Below are 17232 nucleotides of genomic sequence, written 5' to 3' on the forward strand. Positions count from 1 at the left end.
TGGAAGGGAGTTGCATGCCTGATGCCAGAGAGCAGGACCCACAGAATGACTCTGAGAGCAGCATGGAGAGGGGAGGAAAGTGGGTAAAACAAGCAGATAGCGAAAAGCAAATATATACAGGGAGAAAAGCAAGAAAATGACTTGGGGTAAAGTGTGCTAGTCAGCATAGACTGATAGATGGAAAAGTGGGCAGTGGGAGGAGACAAGTGGAGCCTCTGTGTGTGCGCGCACATGTGCCTCCTATTGTGTTTTTTTCTTTACAAAAAACCCTCAAGAAGGGATTTTAACTCAGTAAAGGAAGGACATAACAAAGAAGCAAAGTTCATTTGGCATAGTTCATTTGCTATATATAGTGCAACAAATGGGAGAAAAAAATGGAACATTTGTGGTTTGAAAAGTTACGATTTTTGTCCAAAAAGTTAACAACCATGCACAGATTGCTACAGGTGCTGTGTGACCATCCAGAAAGTTGAGGGCACAAATCGACTGGAATATGGGATGACCTATACAAGTCAAAACTAGTATCCATCCCCACTTATATGTTCACACACAAATGTCAAAATTCAATGAAACAATTTTCTACTCCAGAATATTTATATTGATGATATTGGTAGCTGAGCTGGTGCCACAGATGAGACAAGAAAAAAAATCTAGCTTTTGTATAGTTCAGTTATCTTACATAAATATCACAGCATATGCTTCTCTCAGCTTGAGGATCTATTTTAGGAAGTTAAAGAATAAATGAAAGAAAATAAATTCATACCCTTGGCCCAATGTGTCCATCTCCTCCTCTTTCACCAGGTTCACCCTGAAAATAAACAATGTTTGTTACTCTAAAAAATATTAATACAGAGACAAGACACATTACATATTAATGTGTCTTGAGGAACACAACACAAGCAATAGCAGGCTTAAAAGACCTTTAACACATTTTAGCTGCAAAACAAACCAGCTGGATCACTAAGACCTCCTTGCGCCATACTGCTGCAAAACCAAGCAACTTTTAAACAAGAATTTAATGTGGCATATAAGATTAATCACATTATGATTATCCATATATTTTCACATATTATAGTTTGTGCTTGTGTTGATTACATTGTCTAATAATTCTTCTTGTAATCTCTGTAATTTATGAAAAATTAACCTGGCAAACAGTAAAAAGACAAGATGCTGTTTTACAAACAGTAAAAAGACAGTCTGGCATATCAAATGTTACCAATTAAGGCTGTTGCCACATCATGGCATTCTGAAACACTTTCTTCATTTCTGAAGCAGAAAAAAGGCCATAAGCCATTACAGGGTAATATAAATTTGATCCAGACTTCATGAAACACAAACCAGCTCAAAAAGAAAAGCAAATTGGCTAAATGGACCTTGTATAAACAAAACAAATGCTTCCTTTTTCCTACTTCAAGATGAAGACTTGTGAAAAATTACATAATCAATGTACAATAAAAAGAACATTCCCAATCGAGTCAACAGACAAGCACACCACACTTAAAACTTTTTCACTTAGAGTATAGTAAACATTCTGTCCAAATCAGACCAACAAGACAGAATTTTTATTATATTTTAAGTGGAAAAGTTTTAAGTGTAGCTTAATAGTTGTTTTTATAAATTACAATATTATAATAACTGATGGTTAATTGTTGTATTATTATACAGCCACGAGAGTGGCTGTATACTATAATCAGCATGGATTTTTCACATTCCGTCATGTTAAATTGAAAATACCCCCATGCCATTCACTGCTTCCCATAAGCTCATTTCAAAACAAAATCTTATAAAACTTATAGTCCTGAACTCAGAAATGCTTGCTTAACAACCCTCTAAGTTTTCATGATGATACACAAAACACTCAGAGAAAATCTAGAGTTCAAATTGTAAAATGAGAAAATAAATCGAGACCTCTGTTGGACTTTTTTTTCTATCGGTGGTCTCATAATTTGTTGAAATTAATTAAATATCTTTTTTCCCTGCAGAGTACCTGTAATCCTTTTATTGACCTTGCCTCGTGCTCTGACCATCATTCTCTGCAGGTTAAAAGCTAAAAAAATGCATGGCTGATTTTTAATTAAGAAATTTAACATTGGAGTCTATGATAGTGCAGGCATGCTCAATAAGAACCAACTGTCAGTGTTCTAAAAGCCAGACTCACAGCTGTTTGGCTTGGCTAATCGGGGCCACACCCATGCCAGATATTTATTCCACTTTAAACCGTCATGGCTTCCCCCAAAAAATCCTGGGAAGAGTAGTTTGTGAAGACCCCTGAGAGTTGTGAGGAGACTCCTATTTCTCTGACAGTGCTCTAGTGACCAGAGTGGTTTAACAGTCAGCCCCTCTTCTGATGATTGTAGGTCTGTGAGCGGAACAGGGAGTCTCCTAACAACTCTCAGTAGCTTTCACAAACTATACTTCCCAGGATTTTTTGGGGAAAGCTGTGGCTGTTTAAAGTGGAATAAATGTCTCTTGTAAATGTGGCCAAGGACAGTTTTGGTTTAAATTTGGGTGGGAGACTACACATGTCTGCTGTAGAATAAAATGATGGGGGAAACCATCATTTGGAATACTGTGTACAGTTCTGGTCGCCTCATCTCAAAAAGGATATTATAGAGTTGGAAAAGGTTCAGAAGAGGGCAACCAGAATGATCAAGGGGATGGAGCGACTCCCTTACGAGGAAAGGTTGCAGCATTTGGGGCTTTTTAGTTTAGAGAAAAGGCGGGTCAGAGGAGACATGATAGAAGTGTATAAAATTATGCATGGCATGGAGAAAGTGGATAGAGAAAAGTTCTTCTCCCTCTCTCATAATACTAGAACTCGTGGACATTCAAAGAAGCTGAATGTTGGAAGATTCAGGACAGACAAAAGGAAGTACTTCTTTACTCAGCGCATAGTTAAACTATGGAATTTGCTCCCACAAGATGCAGTAATGGCCACCAGCTTGGACGGCTTTAAAAGAAGATTAGACAAATTCATGGAGGACAGGGCTATCAATGGCTACTAGCCATGATGGCTGTGCTCTGCCACCCTAGTCAGAGGCAGCATGCGTCTGAAAACCAGTTGCCGGAAGCCTCAGGAGGGGAGAGTGTTCTTGCACTCGGGTCCTCCTTGCGGGCTTCCCCCAGGCACCTGGTTGGCCACTGTGAGAACAGGATGCTGGACTAGATGGGCCACTGGCCTGATCCAGCAGGCTCTTCTTATGTTCTTATGTTCTTAACCCTCCCAAAATGATACTGTTAACAATATTTTCCTTTCTGTCTAATGCCCACCCACCCAATCTCCTCCTCTCCCTCCCCATACTCCTCCCCTCCCCCTCCCCTAGGCCAGTTTCAACTATCCTAAGCGTGACTGTACAGGAATAAATCCCCCTGAACTCAATAAGCATGCATATGATCAAACCTACCCTACCCTCTTCCTCCCTCTTATTCCTCCACTTCCCCTCCTGCCCTCTCCCCCTCCTCTTTCAATCCCCCTCCACCTCCCTTCTCATCTGCCTACCCTTCATCCTCTCCTCTCCTCCTCCTGTGGTCAGCTTCACCCATCCTAGGTTTGACTGCACAGGAGTAAATCCCATTTAACACAATAAGCATCTAAATGATCAGACCTGCCTTTCCCCTTTCCTCTCCCCCTCCCCTTCTTCCTTGCCCACTTTAGTCCTCCCTCCCTCTCCTGTAGCCAGTTTCATCTATCCTAGCATGATTGCACAGGAGTAAATCCCACTGAACTCAATAAGCATGCAAATGATCAAACCTGTACTCCTCCTCCACTCCCCCTCCTCCCCTCTCCTGCCAAAATCTTCCAAGCTACACAGGAAGTGGATTGGACTGTGAAAGACCAACCCAAATTGTATTTGCATTTTGACAAATTTAGAGGGCCATACAATATCTCAGAGAGGAGGTCAGGTCTCCTGCTCCCCTGGTGCATTCACTATAGCTGCCCAATTTCCCTGCTTTTTAAAGTTTGATAGAATAGCTGTAGGCTACAGGTATGTTCTTAAACCACAAGAGGGTTTTTTTGCCTATTAGTGAATTATTTTAAAGTTAAGTCCTTGACAAAGGTCATTTGGCTGAAACACATTGGATGATTTGTAAAAATAATTAATTTATTTTTTGGCATCTTTGAGAATTAGATCTCCTTTTGGCTCATCAGTCATTGGTTTTGGTGTGTTTACTAAAACAAAATTGTAAAGATACGTTTAACTCAAGCCTAGCTTGGCCCTTAGTGTTTCTTTCTTAAATAAATTATGGCCATAGGATTCACTTCCATCTCCTCTATAGGATTTTCCATTCATTTTGCTTTGAGCCTGATATTCAGAATAGAACAGGGGTCACCAGCCTTTTGGGGTCTGTGGACACATTTGCAAGCAGAAGAAAGTTTTCACTTTCCTTCCCAAACCAATTTTTGGGTCGGGGTTCTTTGGGAGTTCTACGGGTGATCTTACTGGATAATGCAGCTGGAGTGGCAAGAGCTGCAATATCCAGAAAGGTCATTCCTCCCCCCCGGAAAAAAACATTTATTGTTGTAAGAAACTTTCTACCGCAGTCAACAGAAATCTTTTTTTCCATGTCTAATTGTAGTGAGAGTGGGTAGGAGATTGCAACTGGGGAAGGAAGGGTTTTAATCCTTTCTTCCCCAGTTGCGATCCAAAAATTGCTCCTCCCTTGCAATTAGATTTGAAAAAAGCTTTCTAGTTTTCTCAGTTTTCCTTGGGGTACAAACAAGGATATTTACAAGATCTTATATTCCCTCCTGCTTTCACAAGGCAGTATTTCCAAACTAACCCATCTGCTTTTCTTGATAACAAATTCACAAAACACAAGCAGGCTAACAAAAACAAAACAAAAAGTCCTTGAGTAACCTGTGTTTATTGAGTATGTCATACATTATTTATTTTACTGTCCATTATATGATGACCCAAGAGCTAGATTTCTGATTAAGCTCTTAGAGCCTTTTATTGAGTTTCTGTTAAGGTTTGCTTCCTGTTATCAGAACTAGATAAATATGTCACCTATAAAAAAACTTTATTTGCTGTATAAAATTTGATATAAATTTGTCCACTCTGTTGTCACTTCCTGTACTGGTAATCAAATAACTGAATTACTATGCATTAATTTAACTAATAGATGTTTTTGCAAAATGGAGGACAAAGCTCCCTGAATGGAGGACAAAGCTCCCCGAATGGAGGACAAAGCATTTAAAGAGCCAAGGTTTGAAGTGACTGCTAGGTATGGGAAGTTGGATGTGCAGCACTAGAAGCAAGAGCAGAGCAAAGCCCTGCTAACACATTAGCAATTTCTGATAGCCATTTGCCAATTCCAGCCCAAGCTCATTCCACTGCCATCCTTCCATGTCAAATTTCAAGTGCACACAGCTCTGAAAACCACACCAGGTGCCCTACATTTTGGCAGTTGCCATCACATAGAGAAAAGTGCTAAAGCTCTCTCAGCAATTCAGTAGGAAATTGAATTTCATACGAACCTGGGCCTCACCATTTCACAGTAAGCATGCAAATGCCCTGCCCCCTTCGCATCTTGTGCGTGTGCCAAAGGCATACCTCTAGAATCACATGGGAGGGGAAGACGTAGCTTGGGAGGGGAAGGTGTTACATCAGAAAAGAGGCAGCTTGTGGACAGATTAAGCTCACCCCCACCCCCTGCCTTTCCCAACAACTTCTCTGATCCAAAATTGTCACCTCTCAGATGCTTTTCTGGAAAAAAAATGACTGTCTGCATTTTGTTCTGTACATTGGAATACCATGTTTTATTCAGCAGGGATTTCACTAGTCTTGGTCTATGGTCCGTTGGGGTGATTTTTCAATTACAAAGGTTTCCTGCAAACCCCACATAAACTGCCCTTGAATATTGGAGTATTGCAGAGAAGCGTTCCATTCTCAGTGAGGGGATGCTGCCACAAGAGCAAATTGCAATTTCATTCTGAATGAATTGAAGTATTTTGCATGTGTGCCTGGGCCATCTCCCTATATCCAGATTTTATCATCTTTTCCCATGCACTGCTTATATTTGGCCCTGGCAGTCCATCTATCCCTTTTGCTCCCATTGGGCCATTGCTTCCTGGTTCTCCCTGCAATGTCTGAAAGAGATGTAATGGAAACCGCTTAAGTTTCTGAGCAGGGTATGCACCAATCTTACTATCCTTCCCATGCACTGCTCACCTTTGGTCCTGATAGACCATCTTTGCCTCTTTTTCCCATTGGGACAATGCTTCCTGGTTCTCTCTGCAGTATTTGTCACCAGTAATGTGTCCTCTCGACGCTTGCCCTTCTTGGCTTATTAAAGTTTGCAGAGCGGGGTTGACCAAGTGGATCCAGGGTGTGGTCAACACAACGTTGCAGGAGGCAGTGGTTTCAGCCTCCCTGAAAAGGCAGTGATCCAGTCGCTCCTGAAAAAGGCCATCCTGGACCCACTGGTTTGCAACAACTACTGCCTGGTTGCAAATACCCCTTTTAGAGAAGGTGATTGACATGGTTGTGGTGCAGCAATTGCAAGTACTCTTGGATGAAACAGATTATCTTGACCCATCCCAGTCTGGGTTCAGGCCTGGTTATGAGACTGAATCAGCCTTGGTCGCCCTGATGGGTGACCTTTTTTGGGAGAAGGACAGGGGGAGTGCGACCCTGTTATTCTTACTTGATCTCTCGGTGGCTTTTGATGCCATTGACCATGGTATCCTTCTGGGCCGACTTGGTGAGATGGATATTTTACAGTGCCTCTGATCTTATCTTCAGGATTGTTTTCAGAGAACAAAATTAGGTGATTGTCTTTCCCCCCCTGGCAGTTGTGCTGTGGGGTGCCGCAGGGTACCAACTTGTCCCCCATGCTGTTTAACATCTATATGAAGCCCTTGGGAGCTGATGATGACCGCATCAGGAGATTTGGGATGAGGTGTCAGCAGTATGCTGATGATACCCAACTATCTATTTCTCTGTAACATCCGAATCGGGAGACGCCATGCAAGCCCTGGACCACTGCCTGGACTCGGTGGTGGGCTGGATGAGGGCCAATAAATTGACTCTGAATCCTAGCAAGACGGAGACACTGTGGGTTGGTGGTTCCCGAGCTTGGATAATTGGTTAGTTGCCTGCTTTGGATGGGGTCGTACACCCTCTGAAAGAGAAGTTCCATAGTCTGGGGATGCTCCTGGATCCATCTTTGTTGCTAGAGGCCCAGGTGATCTCAGTGGCTAGGAGTGCCTTTTACCAGATTTGGCTGGTAAGACAGCTGCAGCCGTTTCTGGACTGGGATAGCTTGACCACTGTTGTCCATGTGCTGGTAACCTCCAGGCTGGATTATTGGAATGTGCTATATGTGGGGCTCCCCTTGAGGTTGGTCTGGAAGCTGCAGCTGGTGCAAAATGCAGTGGCGAGACTGCTCACTGGGGCAGGGTATCACCAACATGTCACCCTGCTGCTGAAAGAATTGCACTGGCTGCCTCTTAGCTACCAAAGTTCAAGGTTCTAGTTTTGGTGTACAAAGCCCTATACAGCTTGGGACCAGGATACCTTAAAGACCGTCTTATCCCTTATATTACCTAGTCGATTACTGCACTGTGCAGGTGAGGGCCTCTTGCAGATACCACCTTATCAGGGGATTCTGCACAACATAGGAAACGGACCTTTAATGTGGTGGCACCTACCCTTTGGAATTCCCTCCCCTTAAATATTAGACAGGCACCATCTCTGCTATCTTTTCGGCACCTACTGGAGACCTTCCTCTTTCAACAAGCCTTTTAAGTAGAGACCTTATCCCAGTCTGCGTCTGTGTTGGAATTGCTATTTAATATGTTTAAAAAATACAAGTCATGTTTTTAATCATTTTTTTAAAAATATATGTTTTTAAATTTTTAAAAATGTTTTAAAAGATTTTTGTTTTAATATGTTTTTAATGATTGTTTTGTTTTAATATAGTTTTAATGTCTGTTTTTATGATGTGTTAAAGTGTTTAGTGCTTTTGTTTGCTGCCCTGGGCTCCTGCTGGGAGAAAGGTCAGGATATAAATCTAATAAATAAATAATATTTGAAAGAGGTGCAGTGGAAACCTCTCAGTTTCTAAGCAGGGCATGTGCTAATCTTAGCATTCTTTCCCATGCGCTGCTTACCTTTGGCCCTGGTAGACCATCTGTGCCTCTTTCTCCCATTGGGCCAATGTTTCCTGGTTCTCCCTGTAATGTTTGAAAGAGGTGTAAAGGAACGCTCAGTTTCTGAGCTGGGCATGTGCCAACCTTAATCTGCTTTCACATGCACTGCTTACCTTTGGCCCTGGTAGACCATCTGTGCCTTTGTCTCCCGTTGGGCCAATGTTTCCTGCTTCTCCCTGTATTGTTTGAAAGTGGTGTAATGGACAACTCTCAGTTTCTAAGCAGGGCATGTGCTAGTCTTAGCATTCTTTCCCATGCACTGCTTACCTTTGGCCCTGGTAGACCATCTATGCCTTTGTCTCCCACTGGGCCAGTGCTTCCTGGTTCTCCCTGTAATGTTTGAAGGTGGTGCAGTGGAAAACTCTCAGTTTCTAAGCAGGGCATGTGCTAGTCTTAGCATTCTTTCCCATGCAAAGCTTACCTTTGGCCCTGGTAGACCATCTATGCCTTTGTCTCCCATTGGGCCAGTGCTTCCTGGTTCTCCCTGTAATGTTTGAAAGTTGTGCAGTGGAAAACTCTCAGTTTCTAAGCGGGGCATGTGCTAGTCTTAGCATTCTTTCCCATGCAAAGCTTACCTTTGGCCCTGGTAGACCATCTGTGCCTTTGTCTCCCATTGGGCCAATGTTTCCTGCTTCTCCCTGTATTGTTTGAAAGTGGTGTAATGGACAACTCTCAGTTTCTATGCAGGGCACGTGCTATTCTTAGCATTCTTTCCCATGCAAAGCTTACCTTTGGCCCTGGTAGACCATCTATGCCTTTGTCTCCCATTGGGCCAGTGCTTCCTGGTTCTCCCTGTAATGTTTGAAAGTGGTGCAGTGGAAAACTCTCAGTTTCTAAGCAGGGCATGTACTAGTCTTAGCATTCTTTCCCATGCAAAGCTTACCTTTGGCCCTGGTAGACCATCTGTGCCTTTGTCTCCCATTGGGCCAATGTTTCCTGGTTCTCCCTGTAATGTTTGAAAGAGGTGTAATGGAAGACTCTCAGTTTCTGAGCAGGGCATGTGCTACCTCTGCTTTCCCATGCACTGCTTACCTTTGGTCCTGATAGACCATCTATACCTCTTTCTCCCATTGGCCCAGTGCTTCCTGGTTCTCCCTGTAAATGTCAAAATAGGTATAATGGAAAACTGTTCAGTGTCTAAGGAGGGCATGCGCTAATGTTACTATCCTTTCCCATATGTTGCTTACCTTTGGCCCTGGTGGCCCATCTCTGCCTCTTTCTCCTACTGGGCCAATGCTTCCTGGTTTTCCCTATAATGTTTGAGAGAGATGCAATAGTACTATATTTCTCTGCAGGGCATATGTAATTTCTAAGCAGGGCAGTAAAGCCATTACTACCAGCAAGAACTTCTGTGAAGCTGGGCAAGAGAACTTGTGATGTACCTGTATATATAAATATGGTAAGTGCGGGTTTATTAGAGTAAATGAGGTAAGTGGACTGAGTGAGAGGGGGGAGTATATGGGTTGGAATGTTGATGAGTGTTGTATGATGATTGGCTGAGCGTTTGAGTGTCTGAAGGTATAAATGAGAGGCTGACAGTTGAGAGGGAGTTCGTTTTTCTGGGGCGGTTCGTTCAGTTGGTTCGTTCTGTGGGTTTTGGAGGGTTGGTTGGTTTTGGAGAGGGTTGTTGGGTGGATTGGATTAGGCTGGTAGTGAGGCAGGATATTGATGACTAAGAAACATAAAGAGAAACGCATCTTATGAAGCCACACGCTTATTGACTAAACCTTTAAGTAATCTTGTTATTCCCTGTATATATAAATAAATAGTTCTTGGTTTACCAAAATGCCTGATCCTTGGCTGGGCTTTCACAGACCAGAAGGGTGGGCAGGGCATATACCAAGGTTGGGAAACAGTATCAATGGTGGCAGCAGTGAAGAGATAGTGTAACATCATCAGGTATCCAGAGCAACCCAGGGCTGTAATCTTTATAGGCACAAAGATACAGGGGGGCGAGGCTTGTAAGTGCACCAAGACACAACGTAGCAATAAGCCAGGAGGAGACGAAGGCACAGTCTCAAGGCAATATTGTTTACAGAGAGTGTCAGGTGGTGCAGCCTAGCAGTGGGATCTTGAGAGATCTTTGCTAGAGCTGGTGAGACAACTGTTTTGGGAGCAGGACCCTGAGGTGGGACCGCAACAAGGCGGTGACCACACAGGTGGGAACCTGACAGAACTCACCATCATTTCCTCCTCAGCAGATCCCTTTTGCTGCTGTCAGCTTCTTCAGTTGTGAATCAACTAGCTCACTGAAAACAGCTCTTTCCTGCTGAACTATATATATTTATTTATTATCTGTTAACTTTCATTTTGCTCTGTATTTATGTAGTAAGTCTAGAGTATTTCTTTGTAATACTGAATTTATTTTATGTTTGTTGAATTGTTGATTTGTCCCATTTGAATTTATTGATATGATGTATGAACTGGTTTCTCCCCACGCAACATTTTGCATTTTGATAGGATGTGGGCATTTCTTGTAAACTGATATAGGAAGAACACACTGTGGAAAGGTGGCATATGCATAAACATAAATGAACTAAAACTAATCTAAACTTACTATCCTTTCCCACGCACTGCTTACCTTTGGCCCTGGTAGACCATCTATGCCCCTCGCCCATTGGGCCAATGCTTCCTGAGTCTCCCTACAATGTTTGAAAGAGGTGCAGTGGAAAACTCTCCATTTGTAAGCAGGGCCCATGCTAATCTTAATATCTTTTCCCATGTGCTCCTTACTTTTGGCCCTGGTAACCCATTTATGCTTTTTGCTCCCATTGGGCCAGTGCTTCCTGGCTGTCCCTGCAATGTTTGAAAGAGGTGCAGTGGAAAACTCTAAGTTTCATACAGGCATGTGCTAGACTTACTATCCTTTCCCATATGATACTTACCTTTGGCCCTGGCAGCCCATCTATGCTTCTTTCCCCCATTGCGTCCTGGTTCTCCCCATAGTATTTAAAAGAGGTGCAATAAAAACTCTCAGTTTCTAAGCAGGGGCCCTGCAAGTCTTTTATCTCTTCCCATGTACCGCTTACCTTTGGCCCTGGTAGACCATCTATGCCTTTGTCTCCCATTGGGCCAGTGCTTCCTGGTTCTCCCTGTAGTATTTGAAAGAGGTGCAATGGAAAATTATCAGTTTCTAAGTAGGGTATGTGCTAGTCTTTTTATTCTTCACCATGCACTGCTTATCTTTGGCCCTGGTAGGCCATATATGCCTCAGTTCCCCATTGGGCCAATGCTTCCTTGTTTTCCCTGTAGCATTTGAAAGAAGTGCAAAGGGAGACTCATTTTTGAAGAAGGACATTTGTCAGTTTTACTGTGCTGTTCAAGGAGATGCTCACCTTTGGCCCTGGCAGCCCTTCATTGCCTTTCTCTCCTATGGGCCCAATACTGCCTTGTTCTCCCTGAAATTAATACAAATTATGATGAACTCAACATTAATTCTTATCTTGTAGAATCATTTTTTAATTGAAGCACTCTTTTAATTGCTCCTCTTTTAATTGCTACAATCTTGCTTTCACTCCAAAATCCAAATGCTGAGCATCCTTAGAACAGAATTCAAACTCTAAATGACAGTTTCAAACATGGTCCAGTGGTTGCTAATCAAGCTATTCTACAAGAATGGGTGAGCCTCATAAGACCAGTGAAAAATATAAGAATCTTCAATTCCTGATTCAGTTTGCTTTATCATAAAGGGTCTATAGATGAAGAAGATTACCTTGTTTTATGACTCTGAATCTCCAAATATATTTAGGATCAAAATTTAACACAATTAGCTTGTATGCCAACAGTCTGTATTGATTCTGTTCTGTTGCCCATACAACATGTAATTAGTGAATAAAAAAGCAGCTACAAAAATAAATTGTCAAATTATGTTCCCTGGTTCTCCTGGGATTCCAGCATCACCCTGAAGAAACAGAACACACATAGGTGACACTGAAATACAAAAGTGCATTATGTTTGCCGAGGTCAATGCTGGCAGAGGCTTAGCTGTTCACACTAAGCCCAACCAGAAAAGTATATAGTTTTGATTCAGAAGTTGGGGCTTAAATTATATCCGATTTCTCATTGTTAAGAAGAGATATTTCATTTGTTAGCTCAGAGTTGCCTCATCTGCAATGTGTATAAATCAATAAGACATTGTTCATTATCTGCGGAACACAATGAAATTGAATCTTTAAATGTGTTCCCTAAAAATATTGTAGCCAAAGTGTCTTCCAACTACTTGGTGGCCTTTCTAAGGTCCATAATATGGGAAAGGATCTTTAACTAGCGAACACAGCCCAAAATAAACATATACATCCCTTGGCTTTGACTTGGACAAGTATGTACAAAGACGTGCTTCTTATATTCAGATACCGGTAAAGCACTCTATATGGACAATTTCCAAAGGGATAGTTGTGTTAGTCTCTTGAAGCAAAAATGATGGTCTTGTGGCACCTTAAAAACTGATATACTTATTATGGCATAAGCTTTTGCAGACTGGATCAGCCCCATGTGATTAGTCCTGCTCACACTGCAATAGCCAACACAACTCCTTAGATGTTGCGGATGCTGGTGAATGCTGCTCAAATCTTAAGCACCTTGCCACTCCCCTGATCATGCTACTGCTGTGCTAGGCAGGAAACAAGACACAGTCTGACTTGGTGTTATACCTGAATCTGGGCTCATGAAACTACACCAGAAGCCAAGGTTTGTTCTTGGCTTACTGCTTGTGGCTTGTTGGGAGAAACAAACCACAAGCCTGGATTCCAATGTAATGACACGCCAAACTGTGGCTTGTTTCTTCCTGGCATGGGAGGAGCAGGAGTGGGGGAGGAGCAAAGTGCCTGCAATTTGAACAGAATGCACTAGTACTCTATTTGTTCACATTAAACCATAATTCATTTAAGCTGTGGTTTAATGTGACGTGAACCAGGCTGTTGTTGACTAGCTTGTTAAGGTGTTCAAATTTGTTTTCCCTTTTCAGTTTAGAGATTAACACCACCAAGCATTACCAATGCTATTTTTATTATGAGACACATATGCTTTATAAATAAAAAATAGCATAACAAAAATTAGCAGAATAGAAAAGCAACTAGTTTAACAAGAGCTGAGGCAATTCAGAATATCCACCAAACATAAAAACAAAACAGAACAAGACTATCATAACAACTGAAGGTATAATTTGGAACACTTAACAATACAAATCACAACCTAAAATATTACTTAATTTTTGGCAACTCATCCAGTGGCCTGGTTCAATGGCCCAGAGGCAGTGGTGGCTACATCATTGATGAGCATCCAGCACCTGTTCAAACCACAATAGTTCATACAGACTTTTTGGAGAATTTGGTTAAAGTGTTTTGGATCACAGGATGGCCTTGTGCTACAGTATTGCTGCTATTGTTCAGTTGATGATGATTTTAATTGTTTTGTAGCTTTAAACACCATGTTATTTTACTACTGTGTTGGAGACTGTTTTGTGACTATGTTGTGGTGATCGTAGGGAGTTCCACAATCAGGGTGCATCTGTAGAGAAAGCCGTGTCCTACATCTCCACACTGTGAGCAAGACTCACCAGGAGTAGGGTAGTGGCAAATTCAGAAGTGCAGGGTCCCTTCATGTTAGTCACAGCCACACTCCACCCCTTTTTTTCTTTTTTTTTGCTGCTGGGTTGAGAATGAGATTCTTGCTAATTCCTTCTCCCACAACAGGTTGTGGTGAAAACTGGTTTATTAATAGTATAAATAAATAAAATGTCCTGTGACTGGAAGCATGACATCTAAATGCAGACAGCTTTTGAAAGATAGGAAAATCAATAACTTACTTTTTTTCCTGGAATACCAGGCTCACCCTTCAAAATAAATAAATGAATGTTATGTAATGAAATAAATAAATAAATAATGTTATTTTTAAAATGTAAACAATAGGAATGAAAACATTTGTTGGACTTTTAGAAAATAGTTACCCACAAAATTGTACAATTTACAAAATGCATGCACACCAAAACCCATTAACCTATTGGGCGGCCAACCTTTTTGGGCTCATGGGCATATTTGGAATTTGGAGAAAGGGTCATGGGCATCACCATAAAAAGGCTGTTGGGTATAACCAGTCACAGAATGTAAATACAATGACGGTACTTGGGGTCATCCACAGCAGGTGCATGTTGGAAGTTTCAAAAGAGACAAAAGCAAGTACTTTTTCATACTGTGGCATACACTATCACAAATTGTGATGGCCACCAACTTGGATGGCTTAAAAAAGAAATTAGATAAATTCATGGAGGATAAGATACTAATTGCTATTAGTCATGATTGCTGTATACTACGACCAGTAGTGGAGACAGTATGCCTCTGAATGCTAGTTGCGGGGAGAATGCTGTTGTGCTGGTATCCTGCCTGCAGGCTTTCCGTAGGCAACTGGTTGGCTACTGAGAGAACAGAATGCTGGATTAGATGGGCCTTTAGTCTGATCCAGGGGGGCTCTTTTAATGTTCTTAGACTTAGACCCAAGGCCAAAAGAAGTTATATCAAAATACCATACGGAAAATGAAAAAGCAAGTATTGGTGGTCAAGAATGCTTAACAGGCTATACAAAACAGAAATGTTATGTTTTAGACTAACAGTTGTTAGTTTAACCAACAAGACACATGTAGGAGGCAGTGCTTTATGGCATTTATCCTGTTACTCTTTCAGTCAACTTCTTAGAATATGTAACAATCTAACCAGAATCTTTTCACTCACGGTCTGTGATCTTTTATGTCAAGATGCTGTGTAAATACAGTAGCCCTTGAAAGGCCTCTGAAAGGGCAGTGCGTCATTCATGCAGCAGCAATGGAGACACACACAGGATACAGAAGTGGGGGTGGGCATTTCTTATCTGATTACATACTTGGGAGTTAGCTTTGGTAGCATAATGTCTTTGTTATCAAACTTCTGACAGTTAAAAAGAGATCAGTGAGTCTTTTGATGCTCTAGTTTTGGCATTGGTAGTTTTCATTCATTACAGTCTACTCACATAGCAATTTAAAAAATTACAAACTTGATTTAAAGAAATAACCTAAATAAGTCCCGACTATCCAAAATGCATGGAGAATACAAAATGTGTGAAATGTAGGGCAGCAAAAGACAGAAGAGAACAAAAAAGTGCTTTTGGGAAAGAGGCTCACTTTATTTCTTCTGACGGTGCAGTACAGAAAGCTGACTCGCCAAAACAGTTCAGAGTGATTGTTTGATCGTCCTGGACAATGTTTTAAGCCTGACATTCTACACTCAACTTCACACAGAAGGTGGTAATGTGCTTTGGGGTAGTGATTACAAAGCAAAGCTTGAGTCAAGGAAAACAGCTGCTTAAGGTTATTATAGGCAAGCAGGGCACAAGGAAGAAGAAGAGGAAATGGTACATACTAGGCGAGCATCTCAGGCTTAAAATGTGAAAATAAATTTATTTGTGTAGGTTTTAATGTCATAGACTGCATACTAACCACAATACCAGGTTCTCCAGGCTGTCCTTTCTCACCCTAAAGAAACACAAATGTAAATTATTTAAATGAAATAATATTCCTAAAATGAAAGATATTTCTTAAATTTCTTCTCCAAGTCTCCCCTCCCACGTAAAAACACAATAGTGAATAAGTGTAAGGAGATTGCTTCAATCATGTATATATTTTCCATGACAAGATTTTAGTTATTCCATTGACTTAGGGAACACAAAAAATGTTGTGATGTCTTGATGCTTTAGTGTTATTAATACATTCACTGAAAATACATAGATATATACCTTGGATAATTGGACTTGTATTGAGCAGTAAGGCTATACTTCAATTATCTTTGCTCAATAAATAATGACTGTGAACCTGCAATTCTTCCAATTCAATTATAGGGCATTTCACAATTTACTCCAAAAAGAACAGAGAGAGTATGAATGATTAGTTAATAAAAAGCCACTGTGAAGATATTTTCTCTCACATAACTATCACTTGTCCTTCAGAACAATCCATGGAAATAGCTTTTAGGTTGACACTGGTGATTGGTGCTGTAGCAACGTAAACTCAGATATTGATGAACCCTGAAGCCGGTCATGTTGCTAGAATCTACAAGTGGTTAGCACTGCCAAAGGTCACTGCAATATGCAAGATACCACTTAAGGGCAAGCTACCACAAAATGTAATTAATTAGATGTCTTTCCTGTAAAATATAATCAGTTTGAAGATGAGTTAAGCCTCTGACTTCAACATATTGAAGCATGATCTCCCTTAATTCTCTCCTTCTACTAGATCCTTGATATATTAAAGGCCAAATCTGAGATCTAGGCTCAGGAACTTATAGGTGAAATGCATCATGAGGAGGATATCCCTGCAAAACATGCATTTTAATTTTTCAAAATGATCTTTGCTAATAACTACGCCTTACAGGAAGGCCTTGGGGTCCCCTTGGGCCATCTTTTCCTGTGTCTCCAGGGGGCCCTCTTGCACCCGGCTGTCCAGGAGGACCTGGTGGACCAGCAGCGCCATCATTACCTTGATCTCCCTATAAGAAGTTTAGACAAAACATCATAATGTGAAAATATAAAGTACTAATGGATGGACTGTGGCTGCAAACTCACTGTATAGCAAACTGAGAAAAACAATAGGATACATTATAAACGAATCAGTATGTGAGTAAAATAATAAAACCTTTAGCCTGAAAACTGACCACCCTTTGCATGGTATGAAATACTAAAGAAATTAAAGAAATGCATGCCTAAGATTTCTTGTGTTTTTTTCTATAACAAACAATTAATATAATAAATATTGGGGGCTAGCATTTCTAGCCCGTAAGTGCCCAATTTGTGTGTATGCATGGCACAGAATGGTGCATTCTGTTTCTGGCTGCAAACACTGGACTCTGATACTACCTAGTTTTAAGAAGTTATTAGTGAAAGCTCTTTCCTCTTCCAATGAGAAACAGGCTAAACAACTACAGAATGAACTCCAGTTCTTTAGAATTCCACAACACTGTCATGGGAAAGTGAAGAACAAAACTACTGCCCAAATTATGCTTGTAGGACACATTTTGCATCACAGATAATTCAGCTATCTAGATTTAAGAGAAACTTGT

The 17232-nt window shown here is 41.2% G+C and overlaps 1 protein-coding gene across 24 annotated transcripts in view; it reads right to left on the reverse strand.

Annotated features, from left to right (window-relative positions):
• Positions 1-17232, reverse strand: part of COL23A1 (collagen type XXIII alpha 1 chain) — a 586100-nt gene that overhangs the window by 45937 nt on the left and 522931 nt on the right. For 8 of the 24 annotated variants that reach the window (XM_061617268.1, XM_061617248.1, XM_061617244.1 and 5 more), the window contains 15 exons: positions 16546-16662; positions 15618-15653; positions 13959-13985; positions 11491-11553; positions 11185-11247; positions 9343-9405; positions 9188-9250; positions 9039-9101; positions 8885-8947; positions 8731-8793; positions 8577-8639; positions 8423-8485; positions 8269-8331; positions 8117-8179; positions 764-808 (listed from right to left, as the gene is read on the reverse strand). In XM_061617268.1, the coding sequence (XP_061473252.1) occupies positions 764-808; positions 8117-8179; positions 8269-8331; positions 8423-8485; positions 8577-8639; positions 8731-8793; positions 8885-8947; positions 9039-9101; positions 9188-9250; positions 9343-9405; positions 11185-11247; positions 11491-11553; positions 13959-13985; positions 15618-15653; positions 16546-16662 (918 nt within the window). The remainder of the gene's footprint in view (positions 1-763; positions 809-8116; positions 8180-8268; positions 8332-8422; positions 8486-8576; positions 8640-8730; positions 8794-8884; positions 8948-9038; positions 9102-9187; positions 9251-9342; positions 9406-11184; positions 11248-11490; positions 11554-13958; positions 13986-15617; positions 15654-16545; positions 16663-17232) is intronic. The other 16 variants (XM_061617267.1, XM_061617265.1, XM_061617247.1 and 13 more) reach the window with 15 other exon arrangements.

This window comes from Rhineura floridana, chromosome 3 (genome assembly GCF_030035675.1).
Source record: "Rhineura floridana isolate rRhiFlo1 chromosome 3, rRhiFlo1.hap2, whole genome shotgun sequence".
NCBI lineage: Eukaryota > Metazoa > Chordata > Lepidosauria > Squamata > Rhineuridae > Rhineura > Rhineura floridana.